The sequence below is a fragment of the Vicugna pacos genome, chromosome 2 (genome assembly GCF_048564905.1).
Source record: "Vicugna pacos chromosome 2, VicPac4, whole genome shotgun sequence".
Taxonomy (NCBI): domain Eukaryota; kingdom Metazoa; phylum Chordata; class Mammalia; order Artiodactyla; family Camelidae; genus Vicugna; species Vicugna pacos.
In genome coordinates this window covers 113,034,628-113,060,288 of record NC_132988.1, presented here as the reverse complement: position 1 = coordinate 113,060,288, position 25,661 = coordinate 113,034,628, and the positions used below count along the sequence as shown (strand labels likewise).

The 25,661-nt window shown below is 42.4% G+C and overlaps 1 protein-coding gene across 2 annotated transcripts in view; it reads right to left on the bottom strand.

Moving 5' to 3' along the window:
• The window catches only part of BOD1L1 (biorientation of chromosomes in cell division 1 like 1), a 48,736-nt gene that overhangs the window by 18,264 nt on the left and 4,811 nt on the right, over positions 1–25,661 (bottom strand). The window contains exons 2-12 of one of the 2 annotated variants that reach the window (XM_015242524.3): positions 24,924–25,048; positions 20,227–20,417; positions 19,142–19,756; positions 18,388–18,537; positions 16,236–16,402; positions 14,768–14,879; positions 13,729–13,867; positions 12,682–12,754; positions 4,847–10,862; positions 2,908–2,972; positions 1,653–1,737 (exon numbers count right to left, since the gene is read on the bottom strand). In XM_015242524.3, coding sequence (XP_015098010.3) covers positions 1,653–1,737; positions 2,908–2,972; positions 4,847–10,862; positions 12,682–12,754; positions 13,729–13,867; positions 14,768–14,879; positions 16,236–16,402; positions 18,388–18,537; positions 19,142–19,756; positions 20,227–20,417; positions 24,924–25,048 — 7,738 coding nt within the window. Of the gene's footprint in view, positions 1–1,652; positions 1,738–2,907; positions 2,973–4,846; positions 10,863–12,681; positions 12,755–13,728; positions 13,868–14,767; positions 14,880–16,235; positions 16,403–18,387; positions 18,538–19,141; positions 19,757–20,226; positions 20,418–23,815; positions 23,865–24,923; positions 25,049–25,661 lie in introns of those variants that run through there. The other variant, XM_072946209.1, reaches the window with a different exon arrangement.

Here is a 25,661-nt window from a genome sequence, read left to right as displayed (position 1 = left end):
AATCTGAAATATTACTAGGGGAACAAAGGACTTCAGAATCTAAAAATGTTCCCTTCTTGACATAACAAATGGGATGTTAATTATCTGTACTGTAACACACACATACAAATTTTAACTAATGCATCTGTTCAAGTTTTGGGTAGATCAGTCATCGTTAGGGCTTTAGCATGTCAGCATGAATGACTTACCCAGTCTCGGGGTGGTCTTCCAGGACTGTCTGATACTTCTGTTTATAAGGCTCTTGAGGTCGCATACCTTGAAGGCTGCCCTTTCAGATGGTTTTGCCTTGGAAGGTGCCCACCCTGACTGCCCCAGATAGTCCTGAGTGAGGATTTAGACACACTGCTCCTTACACGCTGCCCTTCCCTTTGCCTTGTCCATCAATACACACCTATTCATCCTTCAATATTTGGCTCCAAATTAGGGGGAGTGGCAAGTGCTCATGAAAATTCAAAAGTTATATATGCTTGGACCTCTCAGTTCACTTTTAAGAAAATACCTGGGCAAATACATGGTTACATGCATATGAAAGTTCATATTTATAATAGTACAAACTACAAAAACTAGAGACCACTAAAAGGTCTAATAACAAGTGAGAAAGTACATTACAGATGACTAATAAAACAAATAAAGTGGATCTGCACACAATGACAATGAAGAATGCCCACAAAATATGGCTAAGTTAAAAAAATTATAGAACAATATAATATATTCAGGTTCCTAAACTGAATCAGAGTAAGTCTGTCTCAGGGTTTCTGCCATGAATGACAGCACAAAGATATCTTTCCAGAGGCCAAGAATGAGAAAGCAACTACCTCCATCTGGGGCTAAGGGAGACGATAAGAAATTGGACTTTGCAAGATGCATCTTTGCTCCTGATTCACGCTTTGCCTGAACTCTTCAGGTTTTTTAATGCTATGGACTGGATGTTTATGTCCCCCCCAAAACTGAATATATTGCACCCCTCCCCCCATACATTGAAACCCTAATCCCCAGTGTGATGGTATTGAAATTAGGGCCTTTGGGGGGTGATCAGATTTAGACGAGGTCATGTGTAAAGCAGAAAATAATCCTGAGACCAAAGTGTTTGAGAACTGCTGCCCTAATCCTGTCTGATACTAGGATCTCCCCTAAAAACTCTTCAGTGGATGCTGAAGGCTACCGCAGAGAGAGACTGAGAAGAGGCTATGCAAGCTGCGAATAGCTTCAGTGACTCAGCCACAGCCAGAGTCCAAGGGCCAAGAGTATGAGGTTAAAAGAAGCAGGCACACAGGCTGCAGATTGGCCTTTGGAAATGAGCTGTGATAGCCTCTGGAAGGGCAGGAAGGGCCACAGAGACACAGTTTTGGGACAGAACAAGGGTCTGCTTCAGAGTAAATTTTTTGGGCCACAATTATTTGGAGAGATCCGATTTAAACAATTACCTTTCATAATACTGACTGACACAATACTGATTTGACACTTCATGAGAAAAAGTATACGTTAAAAATGAAAATAGTACAGAGTTTTCTCTACTCTATGTTAAAAAGCGAGAGGTAAATTCATATAGCCTGTCAGTGTTTTATGAATTAGCGATCAATCTTAAGCTGCAATAAAAGGTAAAACCACATGCAAGGAAAAAATTATGTGAATAACTGCCAAAAGGAATTTACCTATTCCACTCAGCTTTCTCCCACTTGGACTTTCTGGTGGTGCTAGAATTTCATGATTTTTCTCTTCCTCTGATGGCGCAAATATCTGAAAAGTCCAAAGCATCATAACCAGTAAGTTAACTGAGGTTTTTAAAACAAGACGACTAATCTCGAGTGCGTTAAACAAAATACGCAGCATCCTGTGACAATATAAAGGTCTACTTTCAAGTCTGTGAAATTTAAACATGAATATATGTCAACCTTTAAAAACAAACAAACAAACAAACAAAAGAAAATCAAACTAATCTCATATTTCATCCATCAGTGACTCTTCTATTGCTTTAAAGTAAACTCCAGCTGAGTCCAGCACACAAGGCCCTTCCTGATCCGGCCCCACTCCTCCCCGGGCTTGTCTCTCCACAGCTCACCCTGAACCACTGCAGTACCCGGGACTCACTATCTCCTCTGCCCTTTCTATGTCTAGCCCACTGTTCTTGCCTGGAAGACGCTTTTTTCTGTCTCCTCTGGTACACTTCCACTCTACTTGCAAAATTCCACTCAAATGTCCTCCTTGCAAGCCCTCCCGCCTGCTGCCCACTGCTCCTGCTGGCAAGTCGAGCCTCCCGTGCACTGCTGTTCACAGCCCCCACAACTGCCATCTTGTCTCGCATACTCGGAGGGTGCCCTGAGATCAGGCTGGAAAGGAGGCATGGAGACTAAGCTGTGTAAGGCACATAGGCTGTGATAAAAAACCCAAACCAAAGAAACTGCTAGATTTTACTCTAAGTATGAGGGGAAATCACTGGAAAGTTCAAGCAGAGCAATGACATGACCTAGTTTATGTTTTTCAAGATAACCCTCAGGGCTGTGTGGGGTCTGGAGGAGGGGTTGGAGAGGAAGGAAGTCCAAGAGAGAAACTACTGAAGTGGTGGCTTAGACAAGGGTGGCAGCTGGAGAAACAGAAATAGATGGATTCAAGCTCTATTTCCAAAGTGGAAACAATGAGAATTGGCTGTGGACTAAATGTGGGGTTACAGGGAGAAACCAGGGTGACTCCTGGGGTTCTGGCTGAGTAGATGGAACCGACGATGGCACTATTACCTGAGATTCTGAGGGTCTTAGCTCTTCTCCCCCAGGACGTGACAGTAACAATACTTAAACATCTTAAGCACAACGAGAACAGGGGCTATGTTCTGCTCAATGTACATGTGTCTGCGTATGGGGACAAGGTACTTACACCACTGACAGCTCAGCACAACCGAATCATCAGCCATACCTCAGTTTCCAAGTTGGCTTTTGGTCCCAGTCCTCCCAAGTCACTCGATGGAGACTCTTCACTGCCTAATGAAATTCAAACCATTAGATCAATTTAAGAATCTGTGAGCAAAATACATCCTGAATCAAAAGGTAACAGAAAGTTGTAACTAGCATGCCATTCCCTCTTCCTCTGCTCTCAGTAGAAAACAATAAAAAGGAGTATATATGAAAATTCTCAGATGAAAGGCAAGGGGTCATTGACTCTTTTTTGGGGGGGGGTTGGGGATAAAAATGCTTCTTGTTCTTAAGATGGCCACCCAGAAAGAATGATACAATATTATTTGTGAAGTCATCTTATTTCCAAGTGCTTTTCTACAGTGATTTGCATTAAGTTTGTCCCTAAAAGAAAGTATTCTCTGCCACTGAGATATATTCTCAGTAAAGGTGATTTGTGAACAGACTCGCTTTACATGCATCATGCTGATACAGCAAAGCTGAACATACTGTTGAAAAACTGTGAAGTTGATAAAAAGAGAATGGCATTTTCTCCGGTGGAGACTCAAATCTATCCCGTCCTGGCCCTCTCTTTCCTTCTCTCCTCAGTCCTGCGACTCACAGCTTCTAGCTTCCTTTACCTGCCCACATGCAAGCCTCAAAGAAAAGCCTTCCTTCCTCTAAGAGGCTGCAGGCTTTCCCTTGCTGAAAGCCCTTCTAGTTCTGCTTCTTCAGGGGGAAGAAAGTGGGGGAGGGAGGGAGGGCGTAGCAATAAAGTAGCAGTAGCAATGGTTGAGTCACAAAAACTTCCAGAGCATCCAATTTATCTCAGGCTAAATTCAATGGAAATTTTTAAAGTTACTTATTTCAACTGTTGGAACATTTCTTAATGTCTCCTATAACCAAGAGGACTAAATCTACTGGTCTCAGCCTCTGGAGGCTGCATTTAGATGATGTCTAAGACCCATTCCAGTTTAGAAGTCCAGGATACTACAATTTATAAAATTAGAGTGGAAAAGAAGTCAACACTCCTGACCGCTTCAAGCCCAGCCCATGTGACCCCTGAGTTCTCACAGCATCCTCTGGTTAACCCTATTCTAAGTGCCTGTCACATTGCAGTGTCACTGATTACGTACAAAACATTGCAGAATTCACAGCTGTCTTCCCATCTGGACTATTGTTTTTGAATCCACAGTGGTACCTGGTGTAACATGTCTGAAGTGGGAGGGCATGAATGACCGAGCTCAGAGCTTGTACGTTTGAAAGTTATCAACTACTTCTAATAAGACCAGCACTCTCTGAAATCTACCAGGAGGAAACACGTTTCTTTTCTTTTTTCAAACAAATTCTAAACCAGAAACTAACTTATTTATGTGAACAATAAATTACAATTTAAAAAAAGAAGTGCTCCCTTGATTAGAAGCAGACAGCCAGCATGCACTGACACGTACTTTGAATCTGTAAGTCAGATGGAGGTTGGACTGATGCTTGTTTTTGTACTATTATCCCCCGGTTATACAAGGCTCAGAGCTAACCTTTCTTAAGTAGCATCTGAGTACTATGCAAGTTATTTAAACTCTCTGAACCTTTTTTCCTCATCTGAAAAAGGAGGATGATTTAAAATAAATACGCATTTCACAGGGCTGCTGTAAAGTATCTTCACTTTGATTCATAAGAAACCTGAAGGTCAAAGAGGTTTAGTAACTTGCAACCATCCTGCGGATGACACTTGTCCAGCTGACGTCCTGGCTCTCAGCCTCCTGCCTCTACACTCATTGCACGTAAGTAAGTGGGTCTAACTTTAAGTTTTAAACACAATTTTAGAGAAGCTTGACCTTCAAGATGGATGAGAGTTATTCTGTGACATTCTAGAACCAAAACCATCTTTTAAAAGATGGTCTTAAATGTCCTCTACATACAATTATCTTTGTAAAATGTGAAAACTTGCAGTTAGAGATTCTCACCTATGTCATGCAAATTTTCTTCAGATGAAACAGTGACTTCAAGGCCTCCTTTTTCCTGGAAGGACTTCTTCATGCTGTTACCATCTCCCGTGTGCTCAGGGGATGCCGGAACGGTCCCTTCGCCACTGGGATCACTCTTGAAAGTCAAGTCCTGTTCACACTTAGGAGCCGAGAGAGCTTCGTCGTAGGTAGCTGTAAGGACTGCCGTGTGGGAAGGAGCAATTTCGGATTCTTGGCCATTAATACATTCGGTGGTGGGGGTTGTCAAGTTGCCCTCAGGCCCCCGCTGGTCAGGAGGAAGAGAGGACGTGTCATCAGCTTTTCCAGCACCGGTATTTACTGCATGGCGAACACTGACGGGGGAGTCCTCGGCGGCCTGCTCTGGTCCTCGCAGGTCGACAGGCAGGTCTGCACTCCTCTCCAAGCCCCTCCCTGCTGAACAGCTTGCCGGAGTACTGTCCCCTGAGGTCCCTGCCTCGGGGTTTTCATGTTCTTTCTGAGCTTTGCCTGGACAGCAGGCCTCCCTTTCTTTGGTGCCAGGCCTCTCTTTCTCTGGTGCACATACAGCACCGGGAAAGCACATGCTGACTGACACCCTGTCGTGCTCTTCCCGGATGCCCACTGCCACCACGGGGCCCGCTTCTTTTCCTCCTGTGGATGGCCTGGGACACTGACAGTGGTGCTCAGGCATGAGGCTGGGCCTAGGGACCTCATGCTTGTGCACCTTTGCGGCTGACAGGTCGTCTCTGCCTTCTGGGGGGCCTGCAGTCGGCTGAGCCTCTTCGTGCCTGTCTGGACCCGTGGCGGCCAGCACACATTCGGCCGTGCTGGTGGAGATGAGGGCAGCATCGCCCGGGTCCTCCACCCCCGCGAGAGCTGGCTGATCTTCGTCCCGGGGGGCGGCACCCATCATGACCGCTTCCCGTCCTTCAGAGGTGCTGGTGGAAATCATGGCGGCGTCACTCATCTCCTCCGCCGGCGTGACCGAGGGACAGACCTCCTCCCGAGGGATGGCACTGGACACCGGGCCCTCGCAGTCCTCCACGGAGCTCGTGGAGATGACGGCGCTCCCGTCCTTCTCTTCCAGGCCTGGCACGGCCGCCCCGGAGCCAGACGCCTCACACTCTTCTGCGATGCTGGTGGAAATGAGGGCGCATTCGTCCTTCTCCTCCTTGCTGGTTGAAGCCAGGGGACTTTCGACTTCTGTGGGTGCACTGGGCATGGGCACTTCAAAGTCATCGGTGCGCACCAGGCTCGGCCCTCTCGCTCTTTCTTCAACCGCTGGGGTGGGCGGCTGGCTTTCAGAGCGCTGGATGGTTGTCGCGCTGGAAATGGGCACTTCGAGCTCCTCCCCTATGCTTGTGGAAATCATGGCGCACTCGTCTTTCTCCTCACCTCTAGCAGCAGCGGGCTGGCTCTCATCTCCTGCAACAGCGCTGGGCATGGGGGCCTCGAATCCCTCCATGTTCACTCTGGTGCCGTCGGCTATTTGTTCGGTCCTCAGAACACGCGCGTGACCTTCCTGCACGTCTACAGCCGTGCTTAACTGCGCGGTGTAACCATGTGTGGTACTGGTGGAAATCACCAAGCCTTTGCCTTCGCTTCCGCCCCTTGCTGAACAGGTCTGGTTGGCAAGGCTGTCGCTGGCTGTGGTGGCCATGAGGCCGTCGCAGTCTTCATTGTCCACAGAGGTGATGACACCCTCATCTTCTTTCTCGCTCGGCGATGTGTGATGAGCTTCGTACTCTGGGACGGCCCCGGATACGAGTCCCTCATAACTGCCGCCGGCCAGGCCAGTGGAAATAGTGGTCTCATCAACCTTTTCCTTCCTGGCGAGCTGCCCGCCACTTTGACCTGAAGCTGCACTGGTCATGGGAACCTCACAACCTTCACGAACTAGTGCCGCTCCGCCCTGGCCTGCGGCTGCACTGGTCACGCTGCTTTCCACGATGCCTTTTGCACTGGAGCAGATCTCTGGATCTTTGCTTCCCTTCCCAGCACCGCTCACGCTGTCAATGTTACTTTCGGTTGCGTTTGGGGCGGCTGCTCCGGCCTCAGCTTCCACACGCCCCGCCGCGGTACCAACCCGACTGTCCCCCTCCTCTGCACTCTCGCACACTGCTGCCCCGTCGCCTTCCTCTTCCATCCCCGCGCACATCGACGTGTGCCCGACTTCATTTCCTCTGCCGGTGCTGGTCACCACGCCCTCCCCTTCCTCGTCCTCCTCCTTCGCGCCGGTGCTGGTCACAACGCCTTCATCGTCGCATGGGCCGGCAGCGACTACCGGGGCGTCAGCGACGTCTTTAGCTACCGTGCTGTCCATGGCACTTTCTCCGCTTTCTTCTGATTCGGAACTTAGAGCAAAGCCTTCACTGCTCTCTTCCGAACCTGTGCAGCTTGCCGGCCCCTCTCCATCCTCTTCCGTGATCCCGGTGCTGGTGACGGCGCTGTCACCTTCCAGCCCGTCGTTCACAGAACCGCCTCCCTCCTGGGCGGCACTGGCTCCTGCTGGTGCGTCATTGCCCAAGGGGACCACAGGGGCACCAGTGACCCCACGCTCTTCCTGTGGCCCCACGTCAGTTACCGAGCACAGGACAAAGCTGTCACTTGTCCTCTCTGCCCCCGTACATGTCACAACCCCCTCAGTTTCTTTCTTGGGGCCCATTCTCGTCGTATTTCTCCGGAATCCATCTCCCTCTCCGCTGCCCAGGGACCCCTCTCTGATTTCTGTCCCAGCACTCGTCACCGCCCCGTCGCTTTCCCCCTCACTAATAAAAGCAACGGTCCCTTCCGCCAGTTCTGAGTCTCTGCTTGAAGAGCCATCACACTTCCCTTCCAAGCCTGCACTGGTCACAGCGTCGTCCTTCTCTTCCGTCGCCCCACTGTTGACATTGTCTTCAGTCGTGCCGGCGGGAGTCGTCACCGGCTCTGCTGCTCTCTCTTCAGGCCCCACCATGGCGCACTCCCCACTTTCTCCTTCCTTGGTGCTGGTAAGGAAAGTTTCACTTTCAGCAAATCCTTCCGTGACCACAGCGCCACCTTCTTCAGCTGCGGCAAAGACAGTGCCTTCGCTGGCTTCCGCCCCGATGTGAAGAGGGTTGTTCCCAGAGCGCATACCGGTCGTGAAGCCTTCGTCCGCCTCGATGCTTGTGCAGGGCACGGCCGCCTCGCCCTCCCCCGTTTCTGAAGACGTGGTGGTGGCATCACCTGCCTTTACGGGGCTTAAGGGAACACCCCTGTCCTCCCCTCCAGCACTGGGGGCAGCAGAGGCCTGTTCTGCTCTAGCAGACCCCGTTGTCACATCGTCAGCTTTCCCACTCCCTCGGTGGAGAACAGAGGACACAGCGTTCCTCCCAGCACTGGTGTCCACCTCACTGTTTTCACTCCTTCTTTCAACACCAGCTGACGTGTTTTCTATTTCACCTGGGCCTCTGCTGTGCTCAAGCCCAGCAGTTTCCGCATCTTTTCCTCGGCTCACGCCTCCTGTATGAGCGACAGCAATGCCGTCTTTTCTGCCATTTTCTATGGGAGCTCTAACTGTCTGCTTTGAACTGGGCCCTGTATTCGTGTCACCCTCTTTCCTGGCCGTGTCCATCGAGCCTCTTTCTTTGTGAATGTTCTCATTTTCCACAGTCATGTCTGCCGACTCACTACCAAGAGGCACGTTCACTTTCCCTTGTTTGCTGTGCAGCATGGTGACCTGGGGACCTTCTGGGATGTGTCTTCTGCTCCCTGCGCTGGCTTTGGCTGCCGTATCTACTGTGGAAACGGCATCACCCAGTTTGCTGTCACATGCCCTGGGGACCTGTGACTCTCCAGCAGCCAGACTTGGGTTAGGGGTCTCAGAGCGGCCCACAAGTGAGGTGCTGGCTGGGCCTCCTTCCCCAGCAGTTCTCTTCTCAACCACAGGAATTACACTTGGATCATGGGACTGCTTCTGAGGTGCAAATGTCATGGGGCTTAAGGATGGGGAAGGGTCTAAATCTGTGGGACGTTCAGGAGCTGTGTCTCCTTGAACAACACACTGCTCATTGGGTCTGGTGGTGTTTTTCAGATTCTTTTGTGCCCTGCAACTTTCTGGGGCCTGGGGTAACAGTTGATGACTAGTTTCAGAGTCTACGTTCATCTCACGAGCTCCTTGCTGAGTGTATTCCTTCTCCCCTGGGTTCGGTTTGGACACAGTGCTTTGGAGATGCACTTTCTTGGTCAGGATGCTTTTGTGGTCAGCGTGCTTTTCAGAATTACCAATGGCTCCTGTTCCACGTCCTGATTTACAGGCCAGGGCTGCTGTTTTTGAATCTACCACAGAAGTTCTTAACTCATCCTTTAGAACTGTCATGGCGGCCTTCTGTTTCATAACGTTTTCCGAGTCGATGTCTTGCTGAGGACTGTTGCTGCTGCTGTCCTGGGTTTTAGATATCTCCAGTGCATTTTCCACGGCTGGCTCTGGATCAATTTCCATTGGCTCCTGTTCAGGCATTAAGGTGGGATCACTGCATTTTTTGGGTTTCTGAAGGGAGGAACTGCTGGGAGTGCCCAGAGGGTTTGCTGCCGGCTTTTCCTCTCCTTTGGTCATTTCTTGCGATAAGCTCCCTCTTCGATTTTCACACAACCTTCTACTTAATTTTTTCTCCATGACTGAACTATTTCCTCTGGCCTTTTCATGATTACTGTCAACTTCTTTCCCATCCCTGTCTTCTGATTTACTTTCTGATTTATTTTCTTCCCTCTTTTTCACATCCTTACTACTGTGCTTCAAGCTTCTGCTCTTGTGACCATCTGATAACTTCCTCTCAAGCCTGGCGGCACTTGAATCTTTCTCGCCCTTGTATTTCTCCTTTGCTGGTGGTACCTTAGCTCGGTGACTAGACTCTTTCTGGGCACCATGTGCTGAGGAAGCAGGGCTCTCTGACGCAGGCTCAGCGCCCCCTTCCTCAGCGGGTCTGTCTTCAGCTTTGGACTTCCGCTGCCTCTCTGGGTCACCTTCTTCTGTGTTCTTCTCCTTATCTGCTTTTGGAGTGGTTGCCTGTTTTGTGACATTTTCCTGCAATTCTGTTTCAACCACTTTTAACGGTTTACCCTGGCTTTTGGATTTAGATTTTAACACAAGTTTCTCTTCTAACAAGCTCTTGGTTCTTCGCCTCTCCTTGTGAACAACCTCTTCTGGCTTTGAATTACTGTCCATACTAGTCGAGTCTGTGTCACACTTATCCTCTGAATAACTTTCACTTCTTCTCTGTAATGTGATTCCATGTTGCTTGGACCCCAGAGAATCTTTCTGAATTTTAGAATCACTTGATCTTCTTGATTTGTGCTCTGACTTAGTTTTCTCGGCTGGCAAGTGTCTCTCTTTTTTGCTGTTTTCTTTACGAATGTTCTCATCAGTTTTTATAATATATTCAGAGACTGGCTTGCCATCTTTGCCCAAAATTGATAATTTCCTTTCATTCCTGTGTTTACTTTTTCGTTCAGCTTTATCATCTGAAGAAAGCTTTGTCTGTTGACTTGGCTTCTGAATATTTTCATCTACTTTTAAGCCTTTCTCACAAGAGTGAAGCTCAGTCTCATCACCTGTTTTATGTGTGGGGTCACCTTTATATTTATGTTTCATTGACGGTTTGTCTTCTGACAGAGTTTTCTCTTTTTCAGGCTTGTCTTTGGAGGACTTTGTCTCTTTTTTAGGTAGGCTTTTCAAGTGGGGTGTTTCAGAATCATCTTTCTTTGGATGCTTTTCATTCTTAAGTGTGCTTTTCTGTTTCTGGGGCTCTTCTGTGCCAGTTTCTGAGCGTTCTGCTGGCCTTTTTCCATCTCTCGTGTCAGTCTCTTCCTGTGCCCCTTCTACCACAACAGGGGTTGATGTCCGTCTTTTATGTTCCCTTTCTATTTTGGATTCATTTTTATTTTCATCAGCTGAATGCAAAGACTCTGAAAGTCTCCGGGCAGGTTTACTTGGTTCACTTTTTGCATGAATATGCTTTGAATCCTTTGAAGAAGACACTTTTTCCTTTTCACAATGCTGTAAGAAAATAACGGTTAAGATATAAGAAATACTAAAATTAATTTTTATATTCAAATTTAACATCTGGCTTCATTTAGTATGTTGAGTGCTGTCACACGTTACCCCTTAGTCAGTCTTTGCCAGCAGCCTGTAGGTATTAATTAACTTCATTTTCTGCAACTGGGACCTGAGACTCAGCATGATTCAATAACCTGATGCCTAGGCAACAAGTTTAGATGATTTCATCCTGAGTCCAGTACTCTTCCCACGACATTGTAGCATCTTTGTAGAGAGTCTTTCTCCTGAGATGTGTCCATGCCTTTAGGAGGCCTTCTTAAACTCTAATTTGCCAAAGCCCACTAATGCCCAGGGGTCATTTTTAGTTCAGAAGCTTAATACCTAATGAAGGCAATTTAAAAATTTTATTAATGAAATAAAGGTTTCTTGTATCTTAATTTAGAGATCCAAATTATATATGGAAACTTCATGAATTTAGGTAACCTGTAAGACAATGTACTTAGGAAACGTCAAATGAACCCAGTAACTCACAGTAATAGAAATCGTATCACATATCACGTATATATGTGTTTATGTATCAAGGGAAGATACTGATAGACCAAAGCCTCCAAACTGCCCCCCCCACCCCGAGTACGGCACTGAGTGGATTAATGTTAATGACTAAGCACATTTTAATAAAGACTCACTGACTAGCTGTAAGTATTCTTATTCACATGATGGGCTGAGTCCTCAGAAAGGCCTCTGGGTCAGTTTATCAGTGTACCTTTTGACATTTTAACATGGAAGATTAATGTAATACTAATGTAGGGACCAGGACATAGCAAGATCTTTGAAAATACTTTAAAATTAAATTCCTCAAAAAAAAAGAACTAACAGGGATTTCATCAACCTAATTTTATAGTAAGTTCTAACCAATTAATGTGAATAAAATTTTATGAGATCATTTTTCACAGAAATGATCTCATAAAATGGTTAAATATTTTAAAATATGCCATTAAATATCAGAATATAATTATAAATATGCCTCTAGTTCCTGGATAAAGACATCAGGAATAATTACTGGCTATGAATAAATAATTACTTAAGTATCAGTGTTCCCCTTACAAGTGCCAAGATAGTTCAGCTAGAGAATTATAAATATGGCAGAGTATATAAAGATTTAAACCCAGTGAAAGCAAAAGTTTAACCCAAGAACATGATGAAAAAAGAAGAAAGGTATTTATTGCATATTTTTGGGGTACTTTTAGGTAGATATTTTTACTATCTAAAATTATCAAATCTTGGAAGCAATCTAAGCACTCAACTGTAAGGAAATGCTTAAATTATGGTGTATCTGTTCAATACAACACTACACAATCATTAAATATAATTAGGAAGCTACAAGGTGACATGAAATGTGCATTAGGGAATGTTAAAAACACTTTGCAAGATTACATCTACTCTACAAAATTTATGCACATATGTGGATGAGAAATGGAAGAGAATGAAATGGATAATTTGTTAGGTGGAAGGATTTTAGCTTTCTCCACCTTTTCTTTTTCATTATTGTTACTGGCAGTCTTATTATTGCCAATATAAGAAACAAGAGCAGGGGAGTAGAAAAGTAGCTATTATCCAGATAAAAGATCACATGAATCAACTCGCCAAAATGAGGAATTCAGGCCATAATAGAATGGGGGTGCTAGAACGCTGAATGTGACGGACTTTTTATTCAACTTGGAAAAGATCAAATTGTATTCTACATTTTACTACAAAGGACTGAATGGTCTGTATCTAACAAAAGAACATTTAAAATGGGATTTTATTAACTAAGACACACCTCACTTGTTTTGAGGGTTTCTTTGGCATCTTCTTCAGATTGCTGTTTCTTTTTAGAATTCTCATCAATGTTCCTAGGTGGGGGAAAAATGAAATATGAACTTCATTTGAACTGAATGTAAGAACTTCCCAGGAAGGTTAAGAAAAAAGCTTAGCTTTTCTTTACCATGAACACTTAATCCATACAAAGAGACTTGCACATTTCAATTTAAATCCTACTCTTGGACAACAGAAGAGAATCCAATCCCAACTGTGACACGGACTGTTCTTGGCTCTATAGTATACCTAAAACAAAACTTCCTGAGTTGTTGCTTGAAGATGAATACTGTATGGGCTATAATTTCATTTTGAAAGTCTTATCTTTTGAATAACATACAGGGTAGTTGTATTTATTCAGATCGACAGAGATGGGGTCTCTAAGAAAAATGAGAGCTAACTCCTCTCACTGAGGTCTGTAAATTACTGATTCAGCTATCAAGTCCAAGATAAATGTACATAACTGCATCTCGATGGAACAGCAAAACTGTGGCCCATGGCTGCACAGCCACATTCAATCTCTTCTTATAGAATTAACTATAACTCAGTGTTAAAGAAAAGTTTGCTTTAGACCTCTGGCTTACAGGGAGAAGTATGAGATACTGGTGAGGTGAACTGCCCGCAAAGATGGGAGAATGGACACAACCACTGCCAGTAAGAGGTAACTGAATGTTCAGAGCAGGGACACTTCCCGGGTACTTCTAGAGGGTCTATAAACTCTGAAACTCTAGGGATAACTGTGTGTTTGCGCACATGCATTTTTGAGGAAAGAGTCCAAAGCTTCCAACAGATTATCAAAAAAGACAGGGACACCACCCCTCCAATACACTACTTTGAAATATTGCAGGTACTAATACAATGAACTATGATACTAAAAAGGAAACCCTAAGGTCTTTCATGGAACAACATGCACATTCAAGGTCTGGCTCTTCACTGTCACTTTCAATGCCTCGCTTCTAAAAGCGTCCCGAGAGAATGCTACAACGGGAATGTGGCCAGATAAAATATGTACCTGGAATCCTTTTTTCTTTTTTTGCTTAAGGCTACCTTTTTCTCTAAAACTTTCCGTTCCTTAAGAACTTCTTTAATTCGAGGGGCCTTGGGTTCCAAACTCTTTGCTGATGATTCTTCTAAGTCCACACTACTTTTGCCTGGGAAAGAAGCAATTGATAAACTGTATGTCAGAACAGAGTTTTAGAAATAGTGTAATATTTGTATTTCATTAAGATTTTCTAATCATAGTAAAAATGAAAAATGGCTTTAATATCTCTAAGCTGTGCTGGAACAAAAACATTTTAGACAGAGAAGAGTCATATTTTCTATTTCAAATGCTCATATATGTACATGCATGTATTTCTATACACACGATCAGTGTCCAGAGGAAGTTCAACTTTGTTCAATGAAATATTCCAGATAAATGTCTGCCACCTCAGTTAACTTCAAGTATAGATTAATTCCATTAGTATCACTGCAAGGCTTGATGACTCACATGTTAACAATGAATTTTTCCAGTGATAATTCATTCCATTATCACTGGAAAATAAATTACTAACATGTGAGTTATATCATCTGGTACATGATAGAATGCTTAATTAATTAATTAATTAATTTTATTTTTTATTTATGTATTTATTTTACAATATAATTGTTTTTAATTGAAATATAGTTGGTATACAATATTATATGTTACAGGTATACAATATAGTAATTCACAATTTTTAAAGGTTATACTCCATTTATAGTTATTATAAAGTATTGGCTACATTCCCCGTGTTGTACAATACACCCATGTAGCTTATTTTACACCTGATTAGAATGCTTAATTCAGATACAGCAATATAATAACAAAAGAAAGGGGACTAAACACATCAGATTAACAAGTAAGGAAATCTACACTTGAAAATAGATCATTTAAAAAAGCTAACAGCTTTACTGAGATACAATTTCGATCATTTTATTGTATAATCATATCTCATAAGTTATAATAACATCTAGAAAATAATGGAGTATATAAGATAGTTTAAAATATTAAAAGCTCACATCTCCTATACCTTGACTCTTAGCTTTCGAAGACTTCGTCTTTTCTGCTTTCTGTTTTCGTTTTTCTTCAAGTTTCTCTCTATTAATTTGCCTTCTTAAAAGCCTCTCTTCTTTTTCTTTAGCCTAAAACCACAAAATACTCATAGGTGTCCTGAGAGATTACCAGGGAAAAGCAAAAACACTCTGGGATAAAAAATACGCTTGCCCTTCAGATGCTTTTACAAATCTGGGTTCTGCAAAAGTGCATATACAGCCGTGTGTACATGTGTATGTGTGTGCATGTGTTTCAATTTGGAAGCTACTAGGAGACCAATAGAGACAGATGTGAAATGTTTTCATTACTCTTCAGAATGTCATCAGTTTAAAGAATGAGAAAGGTGTTATTTGGGAAATGGTGGTTTAATAAACTGCTATTTTAATTAAAAGGATAGCTGTAAAAATACCTATGAGCATCAAGTGTATAGAGGTAGGTCTCCAGAATTCTTTTATTTTCTCTAAGGCAAAAGTTGAAATGCAGATTCAAGAGATAGGCTAGTCCTACAACTAATGTGACTTGCTGGCTATATTCTTAGGACCCAGGTTTTGGACATGGGACTTTCTGCAGCCGTATTTGAAAGCCAGAGAGAATCCAGTCATTGTGTGTTACTCCCACTGTCCTTTTCCCGCCCAGAACTCAAAGCCTCCAAGTGCCAAAAATCCTAAACTAGGACTAACTCCTGATCAACTAACCTCTTCAAGAGATAAGCCACCATTAACATTTTGGTGTACTTCCTTCAAATCATTTTTTTTTACATGCAATATTTCCTCATTCTATGATGCACAACTTTTTATATCTTAATGTTTCTGAAATTGTAGGCCATCTTAAAACTAATGTATACATAAAATGAGGTAGCAATTTTTTTCTCTAAAAAGCTGTTAGTAATTCGATAAACAACAAGTTTATACTCTATAGCACAGAGAACTATATTCAGTGTCTTATAGTAACCTATGGTGAAAAAGAATATGAAAATGAATATATGTACGTTCATGTATAGTTGAAGCATTATGCTGTACACCAGAAATTGACACAACATTCTAAACTGACTATACTTCAATAAAAATATATATGTACAAAAAAACAATTCAATGGCACATCTCAGAAATATTTTCAAACGCAGGAAATATGTGGACTGACTAATCTCCCGTTAATATTATGTTAATGGCTGACAACATCTCTCTTTATGGCTGGATCCACACTTGAGTCAAACATTTCCACACTATGAAACACCTAGGTCATTACCAATTCTTTACTACTATTAATCACAATGATACGAACACCTCCATCACATGTCTATTCTGCCTGGAAAAATGACAACATTCCTGAAGGCAGAACCTACATTTTGCTGTTTCGACTGTTTACCAGTACCTGGTAAAGAGACTCGTCAAGTTTCCCAACCTGATTTAACAGGTGACCACAGTAAGGGATTAAGTCTGACTTACGATGGACTGCCGCCGCTGTTCTACAGTGAGTTCATCATCAGAGTCACTGTAGTACTTTGAGTAAAGATACGGTTTGTGAACGTAAGCATGCCGTACGCTTTTTGCTTTCCCTTCACTGGGATCACTGGTTTGAGCTTTTGTTTTGTTCTGCTTGTTCTTTTCTTCATCTGGAAGAGAGTCAGCAGAAAGAGGAGCGTGTCTGTCAATCAGCAATAAAATCAACATGAAGCAGCAAAAGGGGTATCGACACAGTGCGAGTGTATTTGTGGGCCCGTCAGCAGAGACATCAGTATGTGAAAACTAACAAGCTGCCATTTTTAAAGGCTGTAATCCATATCTTAATTTATTCCTTAATTTCCTCTTTCAGCTTCTCACACATCAAAAAGGCAAAGAAAAATTAGACCTGATAGTTATTTATGTTTCCTTGACAAATAGCTACTCCTCGTTTGCATGTCAGTAGACTTGGCATGAATGCTTTAGCACAGCTAAGTGGAAAAATTCACCTGAAGCCATACTTTAAAGTCAAAGAGATTTTAATGACCACCTGTGATCTCTTGTTTATGGAAGAAGCAAGAATCAATAAGTGGCCGTACTCCAAGTAGACACTAAAACCCCTCTACTTTAGGAAGGAGGGTCAGTTCCCTGTGACACAGCAAGGAGTAAAGAAGAAAACTGTATGCAAAGTTTTCATTCCCTACCATTCGGTACTCTCAAAATAGCCATCTTCTTACTTTTTGGATCCCAGACATGTAATATCTAGCCCTGTCCATGAAGAACCTTGAAAAGACCCGATAAAGCGTCAAGAAGTAAAATTTTAGTTCGGCTGAGAAGTGGAGTGTTCACAGGATGAGAGCTGCCTCCTACATTGGCACTCAGAAGTGACCTCGTGAGGATGATTGTGAAGAGTGGGGAGTGCTGCCGTTGCATTTTGGGGCCGCTATTTAGTTTTTAAATGAGCACTAAGAATGGAAAATGGGAGAGACTGAGAAATACATCTTTGGCATTAAAACCTTCTTCTTTTTCTCCTCTATGACTTTCTCTCTAGGCATTCTATCCAAAAGCCAGCAGCAAATTTACAAGACGCTACCTATAAGCAACTGCAAATAATACTCAGTATTTTTGATTTTTTGAAAAGGTCATAAACAATGTCCAATCATGTGGTAAAGAGCAGCATAGGTGTTGGTTAGTAGCCCAGACTCGGGTTTGAAGTCAGCGCTTGTGCTTGCTAGCTCCAAGGCCCTGGACGAGACACCTCCCCTGGTGACTGTTTCCTCACCTGCACCTGCACAATAGTGTGAAAACTGAGCACGCTGCCTGGAACGCCGGAAGTGCTTAACGAGGGTTGGCTGAAAAATAAACCCTGTAACAAGGAGAGGTCTAGTCTTTGCCCTTGGTTCTGGGAGGTGATTTCTAAGCCTTTGGAATGCCATGTATGATAGGAGTGTTCTTGTTTACCTGGAGTCTAGATCAAGTCAAATTGCTGTGGGTCGTGGGGTATCAGCTTGATCTCCAGAGGGGCTGGAGACTGAGGACAGACATATGTCTACATGATGGAGCCCCAGTAAAAACTTTGGACATCCAGGGTCTAGTGAGTGTCCCTGGTTGGCAATAATCTGTATATATCTTCAGATGTCAATGCCAGGGAGGTAATGCTTTCCACAATTCAACAAGGAAAGGACAACTGGAAGCTCTGTGTTTAAACTTTCCTGGACTCTAGCCTATGTGCCTCTTCCCTTGGCTGATTTTAATGTGTCCCTTGGTGGTCATAAATCATAACCACGAGCTTAACAGTTTTCAGTGAGTTCTGGGAGTCCTTCTAGTAAATTACCAAACCTAAGGAGGGTGGTTTTGGGGACCCTGAATTTGCAATTGGTGTCAGAAGTGAGGGCCGTCTTGTGGACTGTGCTCCTCCAAACACCATCCACACACATACATGCGCACACACACACACACACACACGGCCCCCAAGATAGCATATTCATACACGATCTCATCTAAATCTTGTAATAATCAGGCAGACAACCTCAGAGCTGGGGCTCAAAGAAAGGTCCCATGGTCTTGCCACTACACCACAGTCTTTCATAATAGAGCCATCTGAATATACATTAATACCCGATGGGAAGCTTCAGAGGCATTAAGTAAAACGTTTTACCGTCTGATGTAATCTCCCCTTCTTCCATGCTATCAGACATTACAACTTCCTCCTCAGTGTCTTCTTCAAAAGATGAAAGGTCACTGGTATGGACAGAGCTAACTGTGATGTCTGTAAGTCCATCCACATCAGAATCTATCAAAGAGAAATCTTCACGAAGAAAATAAAACATAAAAAGTACATCATCTTGTTATAAGAACATACTCAACACCCACATCTAAATTTTTCTGCTTTAAACACATGTCAAAAAACTTTAACTTCAGAACTAGTCTCTCATCATCAGTAACCAGTATCATCAAATAAGGGAGAGTTGTTTCCGAAAAATACAAAGGCACACTATTACCCTGTGAAATTAATGAAAATGTTAACTTATGATGTAGATGATGTAAATAAGGAAATTTTAAGTAGCTAACTAAAATATTTACTATCTAATATTTTAAAGATTAAGATATACAAATATGAATAAAGTTGCTTGGAATAATGCATGTGAATTAATTACAAGAGTTCAATTGTAAGGTTTAGAGCTTCTCTGTTCATTTACTCTGTGAATTGGTTAATTCACATGGTTAACATTAATATAGAAAAGAAAAATACAAATATTTATTCCTTATTTTTTAGCAAAGAGGATATGAGTTTTCAGGCTTTTAAACACAAGTATCAGATACATTTATTAAAATTCAAAGGCAAATTTGATGTGCCCACAATGGACACTCACTGTTCTTTAAATTGTTGTAGATTTTTCCAAGTTTTTTACCTTCTTTTGTCCCTTCACCAGTTTTAGCTTTATTATTGTTCTTTTCTGACAGAAGTTTTGAACATTCTCCCTCTTTTTCCTTTGCTTGTTTTTCATCTTTTACTTTTTGTACATCTTCACTCCTTTTTGAGTGATCGAGTTTCTTTTCAGTCTTTTCCTTCTTTTCTTTCTTTCTTTCTCCTTTTTCATTGCTGTCTGGTTTCTTTTCACCTTTATCTGTTGATTTATTTTTTTGGTCACTGCTTTCCTGTTGAACATCCTTGTTTGGCAGAACTGAACTATTACTCTCTTTTGTGTGACTTTTAACTTCTTCAACTGGACAAGGGAGATCACTAAATTCTTCAGACTTGGGGGCTGTTTCCTGTCCTTCCCCTGCAGGGTCAGGTGTAGATTTCTCTTTGTCAGTTGTCTCCTCTGAAGTTCTCTCCTTCTCGGCAACAGTGTCAGTGCTTGGCTGAGAGGGGAGTTTTTTGGATATTCTCTCACTGGACTTGGCGTTTGGCGTTTCTGTTGAGGACCTGGCAGCACTAGCTTCTTGGTTAAGAGATGTGATGGTTTCCAAGATTGACATGGCATCACTGGCCACATTTGCACTGGGTCCAGGGGCAGGGACACCTTTGCGGGAAAGACATGTTTTAGAATAAATTTACGCAGAAGGTAAACCCCTTGCTGAACCAAGGTCACTTGCCACTGTCATCTTTATATGACACATACGTCTCTAGCCTTTCAGGTACTGGTGCTAGTGCCTAACACATTCTAAATTCTCTACCTCGCTAATATACTATCTTAGGAAAGGCACCATGCAAATCTGACAACAGTCTAGTTTCCAGAAAGAGTATGTTCTCTAATGATTTTAATTATTCCCTCTATTGAACCCCCCCTCCACTAAAAAGCCTATTATTCTGTATTAATTTTAAAAGAGAGAAATGTTATGCCAGTTGAGAAATTTGGGTGATAATTAAGATAAATACAATCTCACCGGACTGGCCAAATAGAGAAACGCTTTAAAGAACTAAATACCCCTAACTTGATACTCAGTTCAAGAAGAACAGCAATGGGACCGACCAACAGCAAAAGCAGCACACCTGGTGTGATGACGGAAGAGTCTGGTTTCTCCTCATCGGGAGCTGTGCTGCCACTCGCTTCTTCTCTGTGATTCAGTGTGGCCAAAAACTCATGCACAGCTTTTTCCACCTGAGGTCTGAATGTGTGGTTGATCTTTGGATCCACAACCTGAGAAATAATTCGGTCAATGCCAGACTCCAACATTCCTGATCTGAAACACAGGATAATTAACAGAAAAGTAAAACAAACAAACAGACAAAAACTGCATTACGTGCATTAATTACTTTTAAGCAAAACTGTCTCTATTTCATATATTTTTAATCTTCATTTGGATATACACAAAGAATACAGAATGGAAAGTAAGTTTCACACCATAGTGGCACTTAATATGCCATACTGCAAAAAGTGTATGAACTTTCCACCACTGTGTCACTAGTGGAAATTCTAGAGCAGATAAAACAAAACCAAAACAAAACAGCCCTAGAACTAGACACAGCACGTGATCTAAAGGCCAGCCCTGTGGGTGATGCTTATGCCACCCCAACCCTGCCCATGGCAGACAGGAATAAATGATCACTAAAGCGGAGTTCTGGGTGTAAAATAAATCGATAGGCTCTGCAACTTAAAAATGTAAGCCTCTGTAAGTATTAGAGTCTTCACACAAAGTGTAAATTCACCAAACTTACAAAACTAAAAAGAAAAAAAAAGAAAAAAGAAAACTTTAGAAGAACAAAAATACAGTATAAGACTTCTGGCCTTCTTTTGCTTATCTTCCTGCTATGAAAACAAAATGACTTATTCATTCAACAATTATGTTGTGAGTGTCTTCTACGTTAACAGGTACCACGTGAGCCGCTGGGCTGCTACAAGTCACACCTGGTCCCCATTCTGCAGAGCAGACAGACATACACAATCAAAATACAAGATGACAGGCACTGGGACACACCGCACACTGTAAGAAAAGAGTAGGATAAGGAATTATTAGCCATGTCTGAGATCATCTGGGAATGCTTCACAAAGGAGATGACATTTAAACCAAGTCTTGATTTCCAGAGAAGAAAAGGGGAAGAAAGTGTTCAAAGAAATACCATCTATAGAAAACAGAGGAACCAAAGGGACACAAAGTCTGAAGAGTGCCCAAAGTCACAAAGGCATCTGAGCAAAATAAGAGGACAAGAATTTATTTTAAGCAACGCACTTAACCCTTGTTTCTTTCTAACCAAGCACTGGAGGATCACGGCTCCCCGGACGGTGCTGGAAGCCGGGGTGCTGGGCCTCTCCGGCTTCCAGGCCTCAGGCTCTCCCTGGAGAACGGGTGGGGTGTTTCTCCTCACACTCCACAATGCTATTTCTGAGTGCAGCTCTGTCTGGCGTGAAGGATGGATGGGATTTTCATTTCCGGAGGCACCTCGCAGCCCCGGGATACTATAATTCCACTTATGTAGGCCATAGGGAAAAATGAGTCAACACTGCATAAAGTAGGTAACCTGCTTTCTAAGGCTCTACGATTGAAAAAAAAAAAAAAAGAGCAAGTCCTGCAAACACTGTTACATCTTAGAGGCATCTTTAAAATGTAGCAGGTGGAAAAGAAGCAAGGACAAGCAACCAAAAAAATGTTTTAAGACACAAGTACAAAGGCACAAAATAAAAAATAAAACCCGCCCACCCCCAAATTATTGATTCAGTCTCTTTCCCTGTGTGTGGATACTGTGGGCCCTCATTTACTTTAGTCCACTCTCACAGGGGTCAGCTTGGACCCTAAAAACAGAGGCCATACCATACTACAGGAAGAAAGTCAGAGAAAGACAAGTATCATATGACATCACTTATATGTGGAATCTAAAAAATGATACAAACGAACTTATTTACGAAACAGAAATAGACTCACAGACATAAAAAACAAACTCAGTTACCAAAGGGGAAAGGGTGGGGATAGAGGAGTAAATTAGGAATCTGGGATTAAAAGATACACACTACTATATACAAATTAGATAATCAACAAGGACCTACTGTATAGCACAGGGGACTACATTCAATATCTTAACCCAAAATGGAAAAAAAATCTGAAAAAGAATATATATATATAATATATATATAAACACACACACACACACACACATAAACGGAATCACTTTGCTGTACATCTGCAACTAACACAACATTGTAAATCAACTGTATTTTAATAAAACAAAAAAGGGAAAAACAGAGGCCAGTGCTAACGACCACTCTGCTCTTCCCTGGCTCACTACAGTGAAGTGTGGGCAGAGACGTCTCACCTGAGGGAGGCAAAGCCACAGCTCTAGCTCAAGGGCAAAGCTAAAACCCAGCAGACTGCATTGTCCTGCTTAAAGCTACCTCCCTTCCTTTTAAATCCTGTACCTTTAAGGTCATTATTTTTTTAGCTCTCTTTCATTTTTTAGATTCTGTTGTACAAATGAATGCAAAAATAGAATAAAACTTTTTTCCACCTATTGAGTTGGCAGGTTAGTTACTAAACCTAACCATCCAAAATTGTTGACACTACACTGCTTTGTCCTACAAAAATGGCAATTGTAGATGCTTCAGTCTAACGCAGTCAATTGAGTATTTTACAAAGTGTATAAGAAAAAGTTTGAAATTGTATTTACAGGTGCTAATTCATCCCTATCCCACTAGTTAGACATAACTAAATAGTCTTTCTTTAAAGAAACTTTAAAATGTTATGTAAGAGACATAAATTTATTACTGGAATTTAAACAAGAGAATAATTCAGTTAAAAATAAATAACATAGCTAGACTGAGATTTACAGATGTCCCAGGAAGAGCAGTCCCTAAACTACCCACGAGATCGCTATCTCTCCCATTCTGAAACGTCCCTAGGGGAGTCCTCCTCACCCCAAGGCAGCCTGCTCCGGTGCTAGTTTCTGACGAGAACCCCTTACTGACATGTATAGCAGTTCCTCGCCAGGCAAGATTCCATGAAAACAATGTCTCATATTGGCATAATTTTAACTTAAAAATTTTAAGTGTCTGATTTTACATGAGCAGGACTGAGTTTAGTTCCCTTTGAAGAACAAACGACTGCTTTCCTGCTTTATAGGTTTTGTATGCCAAGGACAGGCAGTTTCAGGAATTTGCTTTCCATTTAGTCTCTCAACATATGAGGAAAAAAAAAAAAAAGAATCCAAGACCCTCTCTTTTCCAAACAAGCTTTTAAAGCCCTGGTATCAATTGTGAAAAGGGGGGAGCCGTGCAAATTGACGTGACAGCACTCCGTGATCAGCAGAGCGCTGTGTGAGCATGTAGGCACACCAGCGACACTGTCAGTAAGTTTCCCTCTCCCATCCCACCCCCTCCCCCCACCAACCCTACTATTTTGGTTACTGTTCTCCTGAAGGTCTGGAAATGAGTGACCCCCTAGGCCTGCCACCCAACAGGAAAGGCTTCGACTTTCTCCCAAAAGGAATTATGCAACCCTCTAATGGCATCTTTTGATGTCACTGGACTCTTTTACAGGTTCCTCAAACATCCTTTAAAATGTAGACAACAAAGCTATTGTCAAATGTCCCTCTTTTCTTATTCACTAAGAGACACAGGCTGAGCCCCTAGGCTCCGGGTGTCTAGTATTACCTGTGGCTAAATGGGCCTTTGAGTCAGAGGGTGAAGTTTTATCTGTGGGGCTTCCTGTGGGTGGAACTATCAGTGGAGTAGCACACAGGTAGGTTTGCAAGGTTCCTAAGGGACAAGAGGGAATTAAGAGGTAACAGCTATAAAATAGATTTGTTTAACTGTTTAAAAGCCACATTTCATTCTAATAGATGAGCCTAAAGGTAAGTATTTGTCAAGGCAGGAAGACTAAGGCACTTTTTCAATTAAGTAGTCACCTTTTCTGGGGGGTACAGCAGGGACAGAAGGTCCAAGTCTTCTTGCTTTGGCAAATACAAAAACAAGCAAAAACAAAAACAAAAACAAACAAACAAACAAAAAACTAAGAACAAGATAATATTGTAAATCTGTTTTTTTGGGGGAATACATATGATTTTTCTAGGTCCTTCTAAACATTCCAGTTTTTTAAACCCTCTTTAGGCTTACCAAAAAAATGGCTCTGATGTGTCCAAATGCACTTTAACCCCCTTTTTTGGTTATAGCATCACTAAAAAGCATAGGTAAGAATAATAGTAAAATGCCAAAAAAAAAAAAAAAAAAAGAGAGAGAAAGAAAAAAGAAAAAGCGAGGGGCTATATTAGAACACAGAAGACACAGCCTCAAATCAGGAGGAAATATTTTAATTTCAATGATCTTTAATGTCTTTATTTGTAAAACATGAATAATAAAGTCTGCTTTTTTAGGGCCAAGAAAATAATTGTGAACCTAACAGTATAGGATACATTAACCTACCTGCCATTTACTATCTGTTCATGTTATATCTAGAGTTTTTGTTGTTGTTGTTATTTGTTTGTTTTTTGTTTTTTAAAGTCATACTGTGATTCCCTTCCTTCACTATTTCCAAAGGTCTACAGGAGAAATCAGATTGTTGAATGTATGAGGGAAATGTGAAGCGATTAGAGCCTGCTCTAAAACTACACTGAATCATAATATGAAGTAGCCACAAGAAAACTGACAAACTTCACAATTTATCATGAGGCGAACAAACTTCTGCATAATTTCTCTGCTTGCAGGCAGAGTATAGCATGGCCTTCCCAAGCCCTCCGAGGAACTCTGCAATTCCGAGACTCACTTGAGCACTTGCTGTCTAATATTGTTTCTTAGCTGGTTCTTATTGAGGTGGGGACTCCATGTATGAGTTGCTAAATGGTTCGCAACAAAGTTGTCAACGCGTTGTCTCAGATTCTGATAGGCAGGCTAGAGAGAGAGAGACAAAAGACAAATGTTAAAAATCTCCACTGTTACACAGTATCAACACTGACAGCCTCAGGAATTTGAGTATCTTTAACAGTGTTAACAATTCTTAGGTTATAATATCAATGTGGCAACAAGGTTTCACAGTTTGTGACACTCCTGCTTCAGGATAATTTTTAAGTCATTTAACACCTTTCATTTTGTTTAAGACAAGAAGTTTGGAGATGAGGAATAAGAAGACAAACGTATCTCTTATTTGAAGACAAGGGACTAGAAAATAAGATACCAGTAAGTATTACTGTTAGATGATTTGGAGCAAAGAAAGGGAGAGGAGCAGAGGCAGTAAGCCTCCATTGAGAGCATGGCATCTAAATTGGACCTTCAGGGTTTCACAGTGCAACTGGGATTAGGAAAGGCAGGCGTTACCAGTATGGCCAACAATATACACAAAGAGCAAGTAGATGAGAAAACATGGGGTCAGGAGCATTAGGGAGCCCCACATTGTTAAGGTGGAGAAGGGAATACAAAAAAGTAGAGCAATGAGATTGGAGACATAGCTTGGGGCCAGAGTCTAGAAGGATTTGGGTACCTGTATAAGAAGTCTGGAATTATGGGA